Below are 20,593 nucleotides of genomic sequence, written 5' to 3' on the forward strand. Positions count from 1 at the left end.
CATGTTCTCTGCCTAAAAACTTTTCAGTAAATTAGTAAAACCTGACTGAAGCCATCTGGCATATATCTGTTTTCATCCTATTGTTTCTTGCCACTGGAAAAGAAAAGTCCATTTAAACTTCCAGAGAATTTTGTGTCTTTCCTTCTTTTTCATTGCATGATAACAGCATAGTTATGAGGAGAAAATGTGGGAGCAGAAGGGATATTTTGGTTTGGTTTTTCACATGCTGAGGCATCTCTCCCTTCTAAAACCAGTTTGCAATGAATACATATGTAGACACAATGACCAAGAAATGTGATGCATTGTAAAGCCACCCAGAATCTCCATCTCTGATTCAGACACACCATGCCTCAGCCCTTCTGCTGCCAGCACACACATGGGGCAGCTCCAATCTCTACATGTGTTCAGTTTGATCAGTAGCCAAAGTGTGCTTATTATTCTTTGACCTGTGGAAGGGGAGTAGATATTCCTTATTTTATGTACTGCAGGATATAAGCAGTGAACATCCAAGGTTTTATGAATTACATCCAGACTAAATGTGCTATGCAAACTTTATTAAGTAATAAATCTCTCCACATGAGTTTTTCCATCCATTCCCATCTTTACTGAATTAAATGGTAGCTATTTTGATAGTAATGATACTTAAGAGAGTGCTGAGTTCTTAAACCAAGAAATTCATGTTAAGGAGTAAAGCTCATACTTTAAAGAAATTAATGTCTCAGCCACTCTGAGGCTTATGAAAAAAGATCAATCCAGTGGTGTGTGAATTTCAGCACCTACTTCATGTGGTTATAAAAATCCACAGGCAATGCAGATGTCTCTTGGATAATCCACTCACAGATGGACTAATATTTCAGCTTACCCCTATTTTGATACCACTAATTCCCTGTAGATATTCCAGTTAGTTTCATTGCTGTGTTCCTGCACAGGATCTTTTCTTCCTTTGCTGCTGCAAAGGTCTGGAAATGTCTTTGCTCCTTAATTTCTCTTCACTCTATGCATATCCTGCAGCCCTTGCTCATCTTCAGGCCCAGTACATGGATAACAAATGGTGCAGGGAAGACTTTTCCCATTCCTGACCATCCCAAAGCATCCCTCTGATGAGTGCCCCAGGCCAGGGTCACAAAATCTGTCTCCCCAGAGAGTCAGCCAAATGCCTGTTGTTAAGAAATTCCCACTGAAAATTGAAATTTGAAAATAAGAAAATCTGGCCTGTCTGCCTGGCAGATTCCCTTCTGGAAGACTGGCTGGCTGGCCAAAGAGCAGCTGTGCAAGGTTTTGGTGACTGCCTGACTGTCCCAATGAGCTGAAGAATTCCTTGGTGTGTTGTCCATAAGATCTGGTTGGAGATTTTGCATTTTAGGTTTACTTGTGTATTTCACTCCTCTGATTTCAGGCAAGGTCAGCACTTGCTGGTTTGAATATTTGCATGTGGGCTCAGTGATGAATGACTGCAGTGAGTCTGAGATAGAGCAGAGGTGCCACAGATGGCACAGATCCACTGCTGTATGCAAGGTGCAAGCAGTTTCTCCATCCACATGCAGCAGATTCACTGGGAAGACTCTAGGCTTCTCACCACCATGCATACACACAGAGAGATGAAAGCACACTCACAAAAAATATTGCTAAGACTCTTCATCAAGCTACTAAGTACCAAAACAAGCAGCAACCCTGCTCTTCTCTTACATTCATTTTCTGTTCCTGTTGGTTATACAAAAGAGCAGCTGTTCTGCATCACACCGTTGGCTCATCTGGCTTCACATCCAAAAATTGAAGATTAGAGCAAAATGGGAGAACAAAAAAAGTTTACAAGATGCATTTCCTGACTACTCAACCAACAAGTTACACTTTTGGGGGGACATCCTTGCCCACTAGCAGATAATTTATTATTATATACATGTGAAAATCTATGGCATCCCTTGGCAAGGAATTCAAAAGCTTCATTTCACATTTTATTAAGAATCATGTCCTTTTGACTTCACATGCCATGTCTAGTGTTTTGTGCTACAAGAAGAAAGGATCACACCTTGTGTTCTTTGTATCATTCCTGCTTCAACCTTTGATTGCATCCTCCTTTTCAGACTGCTGAGCCCACATCTTTTCTTGAGTTAGCTGTGTGTAAGCCATCCCACAACTTTAATTTACTAACTACTGTAGATATTCCCTGTTCTAACATACTATTTTTGAGATGACAAACCAAAATTACACACAGTATTCAAAATGTGTTTCAAATGTGCACATATGCTGTCACAGTAGGAAGGTCTTGGCTTTTCTTTTCCTCTGTAATCCCTAACATTTCATTTAATCTTTTCTTTTTATTACATTGGAGCACAGAGCTGGCATTTTCACAGATCCATTTATTAGAACACAAAAATCTTGTTCCTGGGTGGAAATAGTCAGCTCAGAGCTCATTTTGCTTATGAAATTAGGAGTTCTTTTCCTGTGTGTATTACCCACCTCTGAATTTCATCTGCCATTTTATTATCCAGTCAGCTGATCTCATGAATTCCTTCCATAGTTCTCTATAGTTCTCCCTTTATACTACCCTGATTAAGTTTAGCAGACTTTCTTACCACACCAGATCATTCATGGGCATCTCAAACAGCACAGGATAAGCAAAATGTACAGCAGGAGGCTCCTGGTAACCTTGATTCACTGTAAAAAAAAAAAGCATATGTAGAATATGGACATATTTTTTAGACAATGAGAACAGTCTACATATGATCCTGGAAACAGAATTGTGATATCTGAATGTTTCAATTACATATTTATCATATCAATTGCATCTTAGAAATTATTACTCTGAATCATAAACCTTCTAGAAATCATTCTTAAAGAGATGAAATTGTCTTAATTATTTAATCAACATCTGTAAGCATTGAAATATGTCAGCTATTGTCTTCCTTGCTAGTTTCAATTACTTGAGAGTGGTAATAAATGTCTCCCTCTCAGTTGTTCTGTATTTTGTATTCAGGATTGTGTGCTTACTGAAATGTCAGGTAGCAGTGATTATTAATATAGTGGAATCTGAGGCTCCATTCTTGTATTTCTGCCTGTTTTAAAAGGAAGCAAACAACATCTTTGAACTTGGCAATATAGCAGGATTTTACCTGAATACCTGATGGGAGGTTCAGACACAAAATATTTAATTATGAAGTGCTTAATACATAATTTAAAATATTTTACATGATGATATTAAAGTTTTTAGAGTGGAGTAGGGTTACAGTAATTGTTACCTTAAAAACAAGACCATTAAGGTGGTTTTGTAAGTGTAGATTAAAGGTAACATATTTCACTGGTTGAGGAAAGAGAACTCTCTGTCTTTCCAGTGTAGGCACTGAGAAGAGATGCAGAGCATGGACCAGACAGGCTGAGGTCATAAAATTTTTAAGATGTGCCATCTTACAAACTTCAGAAGAAGTCCTGATGCTCCTAACTTTAGGTGTTCCCATGGAATTAAATGCTTAAAGTAACTGAGAGTAGATGGTGTAAATTTAATGGAACCTGAACAGCAAATGGAGGCTGATAACAAACACTGACAAACTCAAAGAGTTTGAAGAGTCCTTGTCAGCCAGAGCTAATGAATTAATTATGAAGGTAGCCTTTCTTCCTCAAGACTTTATACATTCAGTAAATGTGGAATTTTTTGGAAGGACATTTTAGGGGAAGATCACCTTGCATAACATAAGCAGTTGCAAACCCAGTCAGGATATATCTGATCAACTATGTCATGAGTAGATAATTCAACACTAAAAATACTTTGTGATCACAATCACTAATGAAATATGGAAAAATCTGATTTATTGCAGAGTAGCAGCATGGCTCAGAAAATTCATGTTGATACAGAACACTCAAAATGATAACCAGTAAATTTTAGGACAAGAAGTTCCAACATGCAAATAGTCCTTTTGTTTCCAGTAATTATTTCCCACAAATTTATTGGCACAGAATTAATCTGTGCAAGCAGAATAATATTCTTTTAGAAAACCATGACAAAGCTAATCTGTGCTATTTATTTTGTTGGTATTTTTAAGCTTTCTTTTTGACCACATTTTACTAACCCTTATGTTTTGAACAGTATAGATAAAGAGCCAGAAGATGACACATTTGAGTGTGTCAGGACCCTTTCATAGCCATGGGAGGTTAGTCCTCTAAATGTCTTCCAGGGAATTGCTGCATGTGTGGATGATTTTTTTTTTTTTTTTTTTTTTTTTTTCTGTACCAAAGATTTCCTTAGCTGCTTTTTTTTGGTGGGGTTTTTCTTGCCCAGCTTTCACCATATGTTTGAGAGCAGAGGGATTTGAGATGATTGTCTGCTGTAGAAATTTTAAGATGAAGGTCACAAAAACAGAGATCACTGCCAGCCATGAGACATGGGTCTGAATTAGCAGCTCTTACTGTTTTGGCTGTGTCTGTGTGCCAAGGAACTTTAAATATCCTGTGTGGACACACTAATTTCTCAGACCTTCCAAACTACAGACTCACTACTGAATCACACACCAAAGTATGATATTGGGCAAAGAGAATTATTCAGAATACCTAAGGAGAATTAAAAAAATGAAGATTTTCTTCATGACAAAATTAAAAGAGGCTGAGCAAAATTTTGCTAGTAAGATCATGATTTTGTGGATTTTTCCAATGTGACAATATTGCTTGTAAGCAGTAGTGCAATACCAGTGTCTAACATGAACTGTCAAACTGAAAGTCGTCTAAATTGTCAAGCTCTGATTTTGCACATGCTCTGATTTCTCCTGGTTTTGACAGCATTAAGGAGCTTGGACACAGAGCATAATTTAACTCTGAATATCCTTCTGAGGGTCAGGCAGTTAAAAGTTAGACCCCAGAGCACTCAGCTGCACATCACTAATGTACTGTGTGGATATGAGCCATTAGTTCTTACGAGCAGCTACCAGAGCTGCAAGAGCAGGGTGGTTTCTCTCTGTAAAAACTCTGCAGTGCCAAGACTCTTTAGGGATAGATAAAAGCTTGTTCCAGAAAGAATCTGTATCTAGCCAGCTTGCCTTTGGACTGATCTAAACAGAAAGTTTTGTAACCAGATAGTATTTCTGGATTTCAGAAGGCTCAGCTCTTCCATTTTCTTTTTCTCTGACAATAAGCTGTGGGGTACACTGATGGAAGAAGACCAGGAAAATGTCAGATAATGCTTCTCCATATGTGGTCTTCAGTTCCCAGCAGCATTCAGTAGCATCTTACTTGATAAGGAATGTTTTATCTATTTCTTGCCTCGGTGTGTGTCAACTCTCTAACTTTTTGGATGCCACAAAATTTTTATGGTCCTTTTTAGAAAACAACCAGTGCAAACTCTGTATGTGTCAGTAGGTCCCCCAGAGTTCATCCCTTGGACAAGAAGAGCTTGTGTAGGACAGCTGTGCTCAGCTTTCCTCCTCAACCTTCCTGCTTTTCTTTTTTCTGTAGAGGAAGCACATTTGTTGTGCTACTAGAGATAGGAGATGAAAAATAGACCAGGGACAAAAATCTCTAAGGGTAGAGTTCAGCACACAGAATGTTGAAGAACACAAAAACTCATTAAGTGTCAAGAAAAAGAACAGAAATACCAAAGGGGCATAATGGAAGGGTTCTGACAATTCAGAAACTCTTGCTAGGAGGGCATTCACTGGATAATTAATTCCTTGGAAAAAGAAGGCTCCTTAAGCCAAGTGATGTACTGACCTGCAAGTGTGGATGCTCAGGTTTCCTTCTCACATGAATCTCTGTCAGGAGATTGCCTCTCCATAGCATGGGTATCTATAGTAAGTATTAAACCACAAGCTGCAGGGCATGAGCTAACTAGCAGCAAATAGCTGAAGAGGCTTCCCCTTTGAAAGGTTATTCCATAATTACCCAGGCTTCCACAAACCTTGCTTTGAAATATATTGTACTGCTTATCAACTGAAAATGTCTACAGTTCTTTTCTTTCTTGGTGTTTTAATTTTTATACAGATCAGAAAAATGAAAACTCTTCAAATCCCAGTGGTTTTTCAATTCTGCCAAGTTTTGTCTGTGTGAATAAAAGCAACTCAATCTTCTTGAAAGAGGAAAACACACAAAAAAGACATTTCTTTTTCAAATGCATTTAATATTAGTGTGACATGTTTTCAGAATATGAGTACAGTAGTCTAGTAAGAGCCACTGGCCTCTTCTGAACATCAGGTTTTAGATATAGCAGAAGGTAAAGGCCAGTGGCTCTTTGCTTTTAGAGTTGATTTGCCCTGGTGCCTTCAGGTGTCATTGCTTCTATCCATCACCTTGAGAGCTTGCCCTCAGACTCAGAGGTGTGTAAACATCCCCAGTGAGTTAACTAAAAGAACACATAAAGGATCTTTCACTAACAGACCATGTGCCTTGATATTTTGTCCACATTTTTTGGATAACTTAAGCATGCTACTTCATGTAGAAGTATTGTATAGATACACCCAACTAAAAAAAAAAAAAAAAAAAAAAAAAAATCTAGGATCCTGACATATCTAAAATTACTCCTGCATTGCTCTAGAGATCCATGGCTGATTTTGCAGTTTCTGTGCTGATAGTAGTGATGCATGTAAGAAATGCTGTGGCTAAAACCAGAGCATACATTTGATCTACCAGCATCTAAAACAGGTTCAGCATCTCATCTCCAGCTGCAGAGGAATTTAAGAGAAATTGCCAAAACTAATCCCCAGTTTTTAACTTGCTTGAGTCGAGTCAGATTCTGCCCTACTTGACTAGAAATTGAACAGCTAACCTACATTTGACAGCAGCAGTGCTTTTCAGTGATTCATCAAGTACAAGCCATTGACTTCCTGGCCTCCTAGAAGTGTTTCTTGTCTGTATGCCAAAGTTTAAAAGGGTCTGTTTTTCTGTGCATAGGTTTCCACATTAAAGATTTAAAAGATACTTGACCCTCAATAAAACAGAGCTAGACTAAACCTTTGGAATATTTTTTTAGCATTTATAAAATATATAATAAGTTATGCAATTTAGTTTGTAACATCATTCTGGGAGTTAATTTATGAGGACATATTTATTTAGCATCACTGATTTATAGAATGCTTTGTCAAAATGAACATTTTTGAGAAAATTACTTGAAGATGTACATTTGAAATCAGTATTGGATGTGTCTCTATGCACTTATACACATTCACTCAAAATATTGAAGTACAGTAGCTCTGACATTCTCTGCACATGCCAACAAACACAGCTTTTACAGAAGGTTCACAGAAGATGTTCACATAAAATATTCATGATATTCTTGCTAAAAGAAAAACTGCTTTCAGACCTGTAAAGTACTCTTTGAAACAAAAAATACTTACAATCTGATCTGGCCCCATATTTGGATATAAACAAGAGCAGGAAAAATTTACTGAAATGAGTGTACATTTTATGTTTGCCTTTGTTACCTGGCAGGGCGAGTAGCAATTAATGGAGTGAAAAGATGGCTGATTTCCTGGTGCTTTTTAACCTGCTTATTTCATTTTCAAACTTCTGAGATCAATTTAGCAGCAGGAAGTTCTGCAGAACAATTTGGTTGCAGTTGACCCTGGAGGGGCTGTTGCTGAATGAGACTTAGTTACAGCTCTGTTTCTGTAATGACACATGACGCCTTCTTAACCTCCAGTTGTATTTCCAATCAATTTATAGCAGTACCCAAGTTACACCAGGAGGCTGAAAACAAAGTTCTCTGAGGAAATGTGTCACCACAGGTTGTCCCCACATCACAGGGCACCTAGCAGCTCTGGAGTGGTATTTTTAACTTACATAGCACACATCTTTCTTCATGCTGATTAACATCATTATAGTAGCAATCTGAATCTGCTGATAAACCAATTTCTCCTGCCTCCTTCTCTTCCTTGAAAAAGGAAACCACATAAGCCACTCTGCCTTCTCTTTTAGAGGAATCCTGTGTGTCAGGAATAATACCCCAGGAAAACACAAACACAATTTCAAGGATGCCAACAGTCAGTGTCTAAGTCAGGAGGAGCAGTGAACAGCACAGCACAGAACATTTGGGGTTGTGAAAGCAGAAAATCCTCTGATTATGGGTGTGATGTTCTGTTACTTCTCCTGTAGGTACCACAACAGGGTTTATAATTATTCTGAGGAGGGATAGGAAGGGACTGGACTTTCCTGGAGTGGCCTCTTGCACCCTTCCCTGGTTTTTGATCCAGAACAATACCAATGTAAAGAAGGACCTTTTTTCCTCAGTTAACATCTTTTTACTGTGCCATTCAGCCACAGAAGTTGCTGCCACCTGTTGTGAGCTGATGTACCAGTCCCACACAACCTCAGTTTTGCCTCCTGCCAAATAAGCAGAGGGCAACTCTGGTTTTCAGGGAAATGTTCCCTCAGGAATCCCAGTGACCTGTTAGGTCTTTAAATCTCCCGTTGCTCCAGCCCTAAAAGGCAGTGGGGCAGTGGAAAGGAGCCAAGAAACTGCTTATATGTAAATCCCTTTGGTTGCCAGAGACCTGTTGATTTGACATTATTGCCATTTATGTGACAGGCAACCTGGTTTAGTTGTGCATTTTCTTAAATTTTTTTTTGTTTGCATCTGATTCCTGGACTCACACCCTTCTTCTGTGCTTTTTTCAACTAAATTTTTTCCTCTTGCTTCAGACATACAGAACATATAAAGTAACTCCTTAAAACACACATTTAGGCAAAGCATTTGTGTGATTTCATTAAGGGATACTATTTTTAGAAAAACAAACTTGTAACTAAGATATTTTTAATAGTTCATCGTGTTATAAATGGTGGCAAATATCTCACAATGCATTTTACCTTTGAGGTTTTTGCACATACTCATCATCAGAGAGAGCAGAGCAGTTTGACAGCTGACAAGGCTTTATTTTATACTGTTGTTTTAAGTATCTTCTACTAAAACCCACTTTGAAGTATCAGAAGCTGAGTAGGTTCTGTAAGAAGTGAAGTTTTAGGCGTGCTCCTGTCTGAAGCTTCAAAAATGGAGAAGGGCAGCACATTCTGTAAATGAAAGGAAATCTGTAGTGTTGCAAAATCGTGTGGATGAATAATTACTGTCTTCTTGCATCAGATCAGCAATAGATGAAAGAGAAATTAGGCAGCAAGGAAGAAAGAATTGCATTATAGAACAGCAAAAAAAAGCCCTGTTGAATGTACATTTACCCTGGAGGAAATCTGGGGGTTGGGTCTATCATGACCTTTATCCCACAACACCATAGCAGAATCCAGTTTTTGACAAGGGTATTGGGTTCACTTGGCTTCCATCCACCATTTCTGAGCAAGCAAAGGAGATCTGCAAGGGGAAAGACTTTAAGATGGAGGGAGAGATGATAATTATAACTTGCTGGAGGCCTATTTTCTATAAATGAAGTGCTTCAAAAGAAGCACACTGCTCTGCTCCCTTTTGAGTGCAAACCTTTAGGGAACTAGTGTAAGAAAATGAAGTGAAAAATACTTTTTTTAACCCCAAACTTGTTAATTTGCTAGCTGTAATGCTTTGTCAGGGAAACACCATACTCAACTCTGAACTCCAAGGTTAGTGCCACTAATAGTATCCCCTCCAAGCATTGTAACTGTGAATTGCTACTGAAATGATTAGGAAGATAAGAGACTATTATGGGAAGAATCAAATATCTTATCTAGTCACTGTACTAATTGAAAGCAAGCTTATGTGGTAAGAAAACAAATTCTTGCTGAATTCAGTATAAACCTGAAAATGTTTCATCCATGTGAACATCTTTAACATACAGACATAAGTTATGAACTGGGGTTTTTTTAATAAAAGTTTAATTTCTGTTCATATTTCTGTGGTTTGCTTCCCATGTCAATTTGTGCTTAGGTTTTAGTCTTTTATATTGACACACTCACACTTCTAACAAGAAAGTGCTCACATATTGCAAATAATGGAACTTATTGACATTCACATTGTACATTAAGATAGCTCAGTCAAAAGATTAAAGAAAATCTCTGGAGCACAACCAGAAGAGAATATAAGCAGAGGTCTCTTGGATCTCTATCACATCCCTTGTTCATAAGATAGTCTTTCTTCCCTTATCCTCCAAAGATAGCAGCAGAAAGATGAACAAACAAACACAAAATAATGAAAGGATGAACTGCATCTCTGCTGGAGGATTAATAACCATCTTGCAGGAGTGAAGACTGCTCTGGATGATAGAGAACACAACTACATCCTTCAGATGAATGATTATGTTTTCACACATGCCATTAGTAATGCAGGATGAAGGATTCAGGCCTCTTCCCGTGAAAATCCTTGGCAAATAACTCAAATTTTTTACTGCTTTTTGCCTTTCTAATAGTCTTTCTAGAATCAGAAGTAAAAGCAGTCTTTTTCTTACTGTGCCCTGAAATAAGGTCTTTTTTTTTTTTTTTTTTTTTTTTTTCCCAAATGTGGCATTGTGAATAAAATCTCAGTGCTATTTTTATTGATACTTATAAAATCATACTCAGTGTCCAATAGTATAGGAATTTTAATATAGTTACAGGTTGGTGAAACACTGTAAAATCATAATAGCATTTTCTGGTATAGAAAAAGTGCAAAGTGTGTTTTTACCATCTGGAAGAACACTTAAGATTTGGACCTTGAAATCTCTATTCTGTTTTCACTGATTTCCTAACATTTTTGTTTAATGGCCTTGGGATTATTAGATAACACTATAACAGAAGTTATAGTTAAGCATAGTTAACTGTTGGTTTAATTTGTGCTGTTAACCTGTGATTGAATCTTGAAGAAACTCTTTCCTTTTTATGACCAAGTAAAGTTCTCTTTCATTTTCTGACCCAACAGAATCAATATAAATTAGTCATTACAGCATTGCTATCTCTTCCACCCTCACCTGTCCTTCTGTTACTGGAATAACTTGTTCCCCAGCAGGAGGAATGCAGGCTCCCTGCAGGATGTTAAAGCAGGGAGAACATAGGAGGGATTAATGGGTTTTAAAAGATAACCAGAGGGTTTGAATAGAGTTTAGTCAGTGTTTTCCCATAACTGCAGTGGAAAATGACTGAGATAGGAGAGGAGGAAGAGGCAGGGAGAGGGGTGGATTCCCTGCTCAGAAAACAGGTGATAAAGCTCTGTGTTTTGGTGTGTGTGATCTGTACCTTGAAGCAGGCAGAGGTCTCAAGGACAGAGTAACATTAAATGCTACCTGCATTGTTGGTAATGGTAGAAACAGCAAAATGAATTAAACACTTCATCCCAAATGCCATTATTTTACACATTGAGACCCCCAATATTTTACATGCTGAGACCCACAGCCTTCTCATGAGGATGGTGTCCAGAGGAATGGAGTTGCAGTCCTCCCCACAGCATCCATACAACTCAGATCCCACTTCCACTCTCTCCAGATCTGTATCTGCTGGCATTTCATTGATTTTGGGCAAAACAGATACAATTCAGGGGGAAGGAAGGAGGAGGACAAAACTGGTGCAGCTGTTCTTATTTGATGGTGGATTTTTTAACAAGAAGGTGACTGAAGGGAGAGGCCTTTGAGCTACATGTTTTCTCTTCACCAAAGAAATGAGATTTGAAATGAGACATGGAGGGGTGAAAGATAAACAGGTATAGGTGAGCTTTGGTCATCACCTGCCACAGGGTCTGAAGCTTCCTCACCATGAATTGGGATCCTATAAAAGCTGTTCAGTCCTGGAAACAGGAGACATTTCTTTGCCTGCTTTCAGGAGTGTGAAATAAGAGACAGCACAATTAGAAAATGCACTAAAGGAGAAAAAGCTTCAGCAGCCCTACAGATCACCTATTTTGAAATCAGACAGTTTTGGATAATGGGAGTCAGCTTCAGAAAAAGAGAAAGTTTTAGAGAAAAGATACTTTGATCCAATCATTGTTTAAAATACACATTTTCTCTCCTGTAGCTCATGAGGAAAAAAAAAATGACTCTGAAAAAAGAAAAGCCAAAGGAATTTAGAATAAAATCAGCTCACTCTGACTTAAAGAATGAACTTCCATTATTCAATAAAAAATTGAAAAGATCAAGAAGCTTATCAGGCTAAATTAAATGAGGAGCTCATTTTCAAATAAGGACCACATTGTAGATGAGTCATTGTAATTCAAGGAATTTATAACAGTATGGAAGAAAACAGATGGTGCAAAGAATCCTCTGTACAAAACACAGATCAGTGCTGAGCTCAAGAGCCAAAAACCATCCTTCAGCCTAGGACCAGTGGCAAGGAAATGCTGCCCTTAAAGTGATTAAAACCTATGCTGCTCTTCTAAGCATTTCTTGTTTCAAATGGTTTCATTGGGTAACCATATTAGAGTTCTCCTGCAGCTACTGGATTTGAAACAACTAATTAAAACAACTTCCCATTGATTCATCTTAGGGACATTAGAGCAGTCTTTAGGAATGGGAAAATAGGATTTATCTGTCTTACAATATTCTGGTTAAAAAGAGCTTTAACAATAAGTGGATAGGATCTCTAAGGTCTAATTGACTTCTGCTCTGGTGAGCAACAGTTAGAAGGAGCTGAAATTTCTCCCTAGAAATCAGTGCTCTTTAGTAGCACTTCACAACAAAAGCAATAGAAACTCAGCTAGCTGTGCTTTTAATTACTTGGTTTTATTTTTCTGTTTCTTCCCACAATACATTTCTGACTGGAATCCTATCTGGCAAAAACAGGATCATCCTTCTGCACATACAGGAAATGGTCAGTGCTGATTCTTCTTCTCATATTTTTTTTTTCTTGATAGAAGCACAAATACACTTCTCATAGTCACAGCTTTATGTGCACTTCTCTGCATTTGGATTTAGAGGATTCTGTCCAGGTGTGAGGTGAGTCTTGCTCTATGAGCTTGTTGGTTTCAAGCCCAGGTGGTTTAAGGGAGATCTAAAGTAATTTTGTTCTGTTAATTTCCTACTGAGTGGTTTCCCAGAAAGACAACTTGATTATTTCCCATGCTGAAGTTTTGAGAGGATCTTCCAATGCATCATGACTGTGCTTTTGAAATGCACTTCATCAAATGGAAGAATTACTGTGTTGAGCTCAGGCTGGAAACATGCATGGAATTGCTGTTGAAATTAGGAAGTTAGAACACAAAGAAAAATCCCCATCATACATATGAAAAGCTTGTGAGGTTTAGGCATGTTTAAAGTTTGATTAAAGTTTGAAGACATGTAATATCAGCAGTTTAGCTTTTATAAGCCTCAAAGAGCCAAGAATATAACTGTATCTACAGCTTAACCTGGTATTTTCTATCATCAGTGTTAATAATTTTGCAAGGATTGGTTTGTCTGAGCAGTGGAGTCCCAGGTGCAGTGGGATGAAGCTGCAGAGTGCTGGGAAGATGGTCCAGGTGATGCACATCACCCCTAAGCAGGCACACAGGGGTACCAGATGTATCCTAAAAGTTGCTATAGCTCCCTCAAACCCACCTAAATCACAGCTCAATGCCAGTGAATGACTCAAAATGACAAATAGTAACACAATTTATGTGAGCTGTGCCTTCCTAGGCCCTTGATCAGTGTTTAGCAGTTACAAATCCATGTTTGCCAGCTCCTGCTTTCCTTTAAATCGACCTGATTTTGTGTCTTGCTTGGAGAAGCTGATTGTACCCCAGAGAAATATCACCACAGCTGAACTTCACCCTCAGTTTCAAGAGCAAAAATTTCATTTTAGCTGAGGGAGTAGTTATACCTACCCAGGGATATCATTTTGGTTCAAATCCTGTGAATGCTTTTTATTTATCAGTTTGTGTTTTATTCTGTTCAGTTATTTACATTGTGATGTTCAATGAGTTCCTGAAAACCAGGTTAATTCTTTATTCTGCATGGCAGAATTTTTTTTTTTCTCTGATACTCTTGCATCATACCTGTGATTAAAATGGAAAAAGGGTTGTGGTTTCCTGTGTAAGCTCTTACATTTTGGTAGGTTTGGGTTTTTTTCCTGGTATTATGTGTAGAATTGGGTTTTTTTTCACATTAGAAATGACCAAACTATTATCCCACAGAATAGTTTACCTAAAGGTAAGACTGACAGGGGATGGAAGTTAATTTTCTCTCTTACATAAATGCATTAAGACAGAGAAAGATAGTTTACTTTCTAGTATTTATTTATTGTTTTCATTTCTTAAACTTTTTGAAATATTTACAGGAAAGAACACTAAGAATGAAATTTTGTAACTAGAAGCAGATTCTCATTTCATTTTCCAAGAGAGATTCTTTCATTCAAAAAATCAAATCAGAAGTCATAAAAATGTGTTATTTTTAGGAGACAACTCCATGGAAACTTGGAAGAAGTTAAGTGAGATTCAGAGGAGAAATGAATGGGGGAGACTGTGTAGTAAACTGTTATTTTTTAGTGGAAAGACAAAGTGAAATCTGTGAACCATTTATGGTAGTTGGATTGTTGATCTTAGTTGTGTTCAAGGCTCTTGAATTATATGACTGGGCTCTGTAACATTTGGGAGAGCTGCACATCAATACTATTAAAACCATATTAGTGTCTGGAGAATATTTTTACACGCTTGACCAGATTAATAAAATAAGCAAAGATTGTTTTCTTTGCACCATTTGAAATTATTGCAGAGATAATTGTGCACCTTCTCTTCCAAAAAGGCAGCAAAGCTGGTTCTTAAAATTGGTTAACCCCAGAGTGAGATAATTTAGCTCTTGGGTGTATCCTGGGCCCCTTCCAGAAGCTGCTTTTGCCCCCCAATTTTCCCATACCCCAATCCAATTCCTGGAAACTTTTGGTGCACACAGACACCTCACAAAGGGCTTTATAAAAATGCCAGAAATGCCCTTGCCAAATAGGGATTAATTGTGTCTGTTTTAAGCTGTGTCACTTTATTTTACCCCAAAGAGTAAACTGAATGTACATCCTCAACAGCTGAATTATACCATTTAATGAAGATTACCCTGCATGCAGAATTTGCTGCCTCTGAAATATTGTTCTGCCTGGCTGGGGCAGAGCCCAGCCCTGGTGTTCCTTTCTATATTTTTGCAGAGAAAAAAAAAAAGCCATTTTTCAGAAGCTGCTCTGCACTTCAGAGAGGAGTTAGCAGCATGTACTTGAGACATTAATTCCAGGTTATGTGGTTTCCCTGAGAATTGCCATCTGTCATGCTCTCCTGTCTGGAGGTCACTCCAAGCTGCCTCGGGTTGGTATCCTCAGACAGGAGGTGGGAAGGATAAACCTTGTGCTTCGTCTTTAACCCTTAGTTATCCTTTTCCCTTTCAGCACCCACCTTGATAGGTATGGTCAGGAAGGACTGGGCTTCCCAAAACAGCATTGCCCTCTCCTGGCAAGAGCCGGACTCTCCCCACGGAGCAATTCTGGACTACGAGATCAAGTACTATGAGAAAGTAGGTCTCACTTCAGCATCACCCACACTCAGATCCTAAACACCTGTGTGTTTCATATTTTTAATAGTATTTTTAAAAAATTTTTCACTTGACCCCACCTACAATGCTGTGTATGCCACATATGTGTATTTTATTTTGTGCTGATTTTTGCTGTTTTGCTTTTAACTTGTTAATGGTTGTCTTGTTTCACATCAGAATTGAGTAGAGCAGCAAGCACATCCTACATTTACTTGCCTTGTAGTAACTATATTTACAAACATGGATAAATGCTTGAACATATTTTGATTTATGGGCTGTAAAAGCTTCACATTAGAGTGGCACTGACACAACAGAATTAAAGTAAATGGGAACATGATTTCATTTTCATTTCATTTTACAGATTTCAATGTGTATTTATTTATTATTGCTCAATATAGCAATAACATGTGCTTAAAGGATAGAGTGTACCAGACTTGTTTAGAGGGTTACAAAAGGTTGCAAGAGAGAGAAACTGCTGGATTTCTGGTGCTCTGTGAAAATTAGGCAATTGCACACAGAAGAGAGCTACAACATGCATTACAAGTAAAGGTACAAGGTGCACACACACAGCATGTGTTGGGCAAGCATAATTTGCTCCCTCTCCAAAAGCACAAAACATATTTGGTCATTTCCAATTACTACCAGTAAAAAAAAAAAAAAAAAACATGTACTGAGCAGTGTCTTCACTCCTGAGGACATAGACAGGAAATCTGTGCCTTAAACAGTTCCCTGCCAAGTCAGTTCTTGCTGTTCCCCTGCCCCCATCTGAATTCACAGAGGAGCTGATGTGCATGTGTGAAGATCACAAATAGCAGGAATACAAACCAAGTCATGAAATAAAGTATTGGGGATATTAGACTCTGTAAATATCTGAGAATTTTGTTCCTTGACTGCACTTCACTGTTGAGATCATGAAATTTCAGTGATGCAGAAGAATGGGTAAACTGGGGGAAAAAAAAAACAAACAACAATTCAAATTGGACAGCTAGAGGGAGAAAAAGGATTGCTTAGAATATTTGGTAAGCCAAAGCAAGGAAACCTATTTTCCTACACTAATGAAAGTTCTTCAGGTTCTGATCCATTATCATAGAAACCCCATTAGTACTTGAACTTCTTTTCTTAGTTGATATTAAAGAGGTGAATTAAACACGAGAAATTGTGAGATTTTATTCAGTTGAATAGGAACAGTTCCAAAGATCCATAGCCATTCTTATGAAAAATAAATTATAAAGCTTATATATGTATTTGATAAAATCCTTTCTCAATGGATTATGTGCCAATACCAGTCAGTGCTGAGTGACAAGGACAAATAATTTTTCTTAGAAGTCTCATTATTCCTTAGCCTTGACCATTGTGCAGCATGATGACATGCACAGGTTTTATGACCCTTTGCTAGATACAGTTTAAACCACTCTTACCTGTTTTTACAAAAAAAAGAGAGAACAGTTTTCTGTGTCCACCTTTTAAAATATATAAGGAGCATTTTCTATCTGTAAACTCTTTTCTCTGAGGTCAGAGGACATAAATGCACTGCTGGCATCTTCCAGTGCTGTGGCACAGGTGTAATTTGCAAGACATCTCTTGGAGACCAAGTTCTAGATCAGAGAGATGAATAATCCATTATTGCAAGTCAGTCTGCTTATTTACAGCATTAAATTAAAAAATGTTGTTTTACACCACTTTAATAATACTTGAATCTTGCTTTAATAGTATTTTAATCAAGAAGCATGCATTACAACATTGGCTAAGTGTAGTGGCCAAATAAAAATGAAATTTTATGTTGAGAAAAGAAAAAGGGATGATTCCTACCTCAAAGCCAGAAAATATTAATATGCACAATTAATTTAATTTTATTTAGTTTCAGTTCATTTTTTTTTCTTCACTGTTGAGCTCTGTGTATTAAAAAGCAAAGTTTGTGTTATGACAGAGGTAGATGTAGCCAGTGACACTGTAATCTCTTCCTTCTCAGGAATTCTGAAACAGGGGAAATTCAGCATTCCTGTTATCAGCAGAAGTGACAAAATAGGGATGTTGTTGCATGCTCACAGGAAATATGATAAGAGTGAAATGGATCTAGTGTGAATTCATTTCCTGGATCTAGTATGAATTCATTTACTGGATCTAGTAGGAATTTATTTAAGACATCCCTCTAACAGAGAGCAAAAACTGCAGGTAATATTGAAGAACATGTTAAATATGAAAAGGTCAGAAATTTTATTAATGTCCTAGGGAATCAAGAAAAAGGCAGAAAACAGTAGTCTTGGGTACTAATAAACACACTAGGTAGAAAAATGGAACAACTTTTGCAATCCATCTTTATCCATTTCTACCTGTTATTTGCATTTAATAAAGAAAGGAGGTTTTGTTCTGATAAACAATATAAGAAATTGAATGTCTCCATCAAATACAACCACTCAATCCCTCAAATTCAGTTATACCAGTTTCTTAACTTCTTGAAATCCTGAAGCATTATGTAATGTTCTAAAGTTTTCCAAGTATTTACTGCTATTTCTTTTAAGGTTCCTTGTTGACATTTGAAGAATTGTTAGTACATCATTGATGAGCACATTAGGGGAGCAGCCTGCTTTAATTACCACCAGTAGGAATTTTGTGACTCAAAAAATGCAAGTTGTCATAACCTCCCAAAGTTTCCTGGAAGATGTGTAAACTTTAGAAATCAAGTAACTGCCCAATAAATTGTAAGCACTCCACAAAATGGGGCAGTTTCCAACAATTTCATAAGGATGACAAATTATTGATGATGATCATGGAACATAAAGATGCATCTTTCCATGTATTTCCAGAACAAGTACAAGAAGGGAAGAAGGCTACACTGTGCTAATTATGCAAAAAACTTACATTTATAGTCTTGTAAAATACAAACTGAACACAGAGAACTATCAAAAGATCGAGTCCTCTCTGTAAAAAATTCTCTTCTGAGAAAGATTACCAAGTTATAAAGAAATAAAGTAGAGAAGGAGAGTTATCCAGGGGTCTCAATAAGTTACAAGTATGGAATCTTGCATTAATTTCAAAGTACAATAAAGCAGTTCAGTAATTTTTCTGCTTTAAAGTACCTTTTCCTATAAGACCTTAATTTCTCCAGGGAAATGCTGTAAAACACTCAGAACTTCATGAAATACTGTCTCTAACAAGGAAAATCTTGTGACAATAAGAAAATTTCATCCTGAGCCAGTTGTACAGATTTGTAGTTTCTTATTTAAGAGTGCACTGGTACATTTTTATGTGGCTGTCTGACAAGAGGTCATTTTGTTCTGCAGCCTTTCAGCCAAAAATGCAGTGAACAAAATCTGACCTAGGACATAATTAGAGAGCTGATTTGGCCTGAGAGAGCAAAAATTCCTTGACATTCAGTCCAAGATTCTCTGAGTTCTGTCACAGCAAAGAGAAAAGGTTCTCCATTGTTTGAATAGTTGTGTGATATAACCAGGGAAAAAATATCAAGAAAAAAAAAGTCTCTCATGGGCAGTATTTTCTTTCCCTTTAAAAATCAAACAAATTAATATAATCTCAGTGCCATTGCTAATTGCAATTAATTTTTCTTTTATACTTTAAACTATTACTCACTCACTCACCACTTGCACTATTTGCAAGATTCCAGGGCATCATGATCTCTTTACCTCTCATCAAAAGGGTTTCATGTTTGAGGCAGATGGAGGAGTGGAGCCTTGTTAGAACCTTGTAATGACACTGAGTCCTTCTGTAGGAATTCCCTCATGGGAAGGGGAACAGAGCACACAGTGGATAGAAACCTCACCAGCTGCACTCCAGCTTGTGCAGCTGAACTGGAAAATGCTTTTTCCTCCCCTTTCCATCCAAACCCATGAAGTTAATCATCAAAAATTAATGCTCCCTAAGACCTGTATTAGGCACACCAAGCTGTGCACGTATCAGCAACTGTATTAAGTTTGTTCTCCCACATGGCCCAAGCACACCAGCTGGATTACATTTCCTTTTACACACAACATATAATTAGCTAAGGAAACCTGTCTGTAGAGAAGGGATTTTAATGGAATGTACCCATGCAGTAACCCATTGCAGGGAAATCTCTAAATGGAGAAACCAGAGAATATTTTTGGAATTAAGATTTGGAGGAGAGGGCTGATATTTCTTTGTCTTTTTGTCCTTTGATGAAATTTAAAGACAAAATTAAAGCCTTTGCCAAAATACTTCATTTTGTTGGGAGACTCAATTTGCAGCTCATGGTCAGTTTAACACATTTAAAAAATTAACCCATCTCCACAGGACAGTGAGTGGACAGGATATATAGAATGTCAGATATTACTTTTCCTTCATCCCAGGATTATTTAGAGTTGAATTGATAAACAGAAGTGAGAAAATAGCTGAGCAGTAGAGGCAAGGGGGAAATTAGTTTTCCAATGAGATTTGTAAAAGAGATGAAGAGCTGATGAGGCAGAGAGATAGTGGAAAGTACCAGATTTAAAGAATTAGAAAGCAGCTTGACCTTGTTAATTTTTCTATCAGTCTACAGCTGTCTTCACTTAACTTATACAAGAAATGATGCTTAGTTATAAAATCTAATATCAAACCAAAGACTCCTATTTCTTTGAGTTATGATTAAGATGAATTAAAATGAGCCATCCTGAATTTGAGTGACAGACCTTTAGGTAAATTACATTATAGGAATAATGAGAAATTTTAAGACTCTCAGTGCATAATGTTTTGAATGACAGAATTATTTTTATAAGAATTAATATAGAAAATTATAAGCATTATGTGATTCATTTCGGTTTAGAGGACACCAGATGTTCCTCTGTGTCTTCTCCAGGTAAGGAGATGTTGCATTATGACCTTCTCATAATAGTTAACCTGACCCTGCTTGAGTATGGGCTGGAACTGTCCTCAGTGAGCAGAAGCCACATGTGTTTTCATTAGATAAAACAAGGACATTTCTCCTAAGAAGCCACTTCATGTAGATCAGATCCAGTCCCCAGAATTTCTGGGTGGAATTTTGAAGCATGAAGTAAAATCAGTCATTTCTTTTGTAAAGACCTTTCTCTGAGGTCTCTATGGCATGTGTGAAGTTCATTGACCCTCAACCTCCCTACTACTTAAACAGCCAAACCTCTCCTGTCTCTCCACCTCTTTAGTCACTATTTTGCACCTTTAACTAAGTTAGAAGGAGCACATTTTTTTTAGACACTGCTGTTAGAACTCCTTTATTTCCTTTAAGCACCAGCTGTTACTTTTTGGTTCAGATTTTTCTTTTATGGCAG

At 37.5% G+C, this 20,593-nt stretch overlaps 1 protein-coding gene across 1 annotated transcript in view; it reads left to right on the forward strand.

Annotated features, from left to right (window-relative positions):
* Positions 1-20,593, forward strand: part of EPHA6 (EPH receptor A6) — a gene marked incomplete at its 5' end in the record, with an annotated part of 346,119 nt that overhangs the window by 215,496 nt on the left and 110,030 nt on the right. The window contains one exon of the mRNA XM_079308574.1: positions 15,193-15,317. Within this exon, the coding sequence (XP_079164700.1) occupies positions 15,193-15,317 (125 nt within the window). The remainder of the gene's footprint in view (positions 1-15,192; positions 15,318-20,593) is intronic.

Source organism: Erithacus rubecula (genome assembly GCF_903797595.1).
Source record: "Erithacus rubecula genome assembly, chromosome: 1".
Lineage (NCBI taxonomy): Eukaryota > Metazoa > Chordata > Aves > Passeriformes > Muscicapidae > Erithacus > Erithacus rubecula.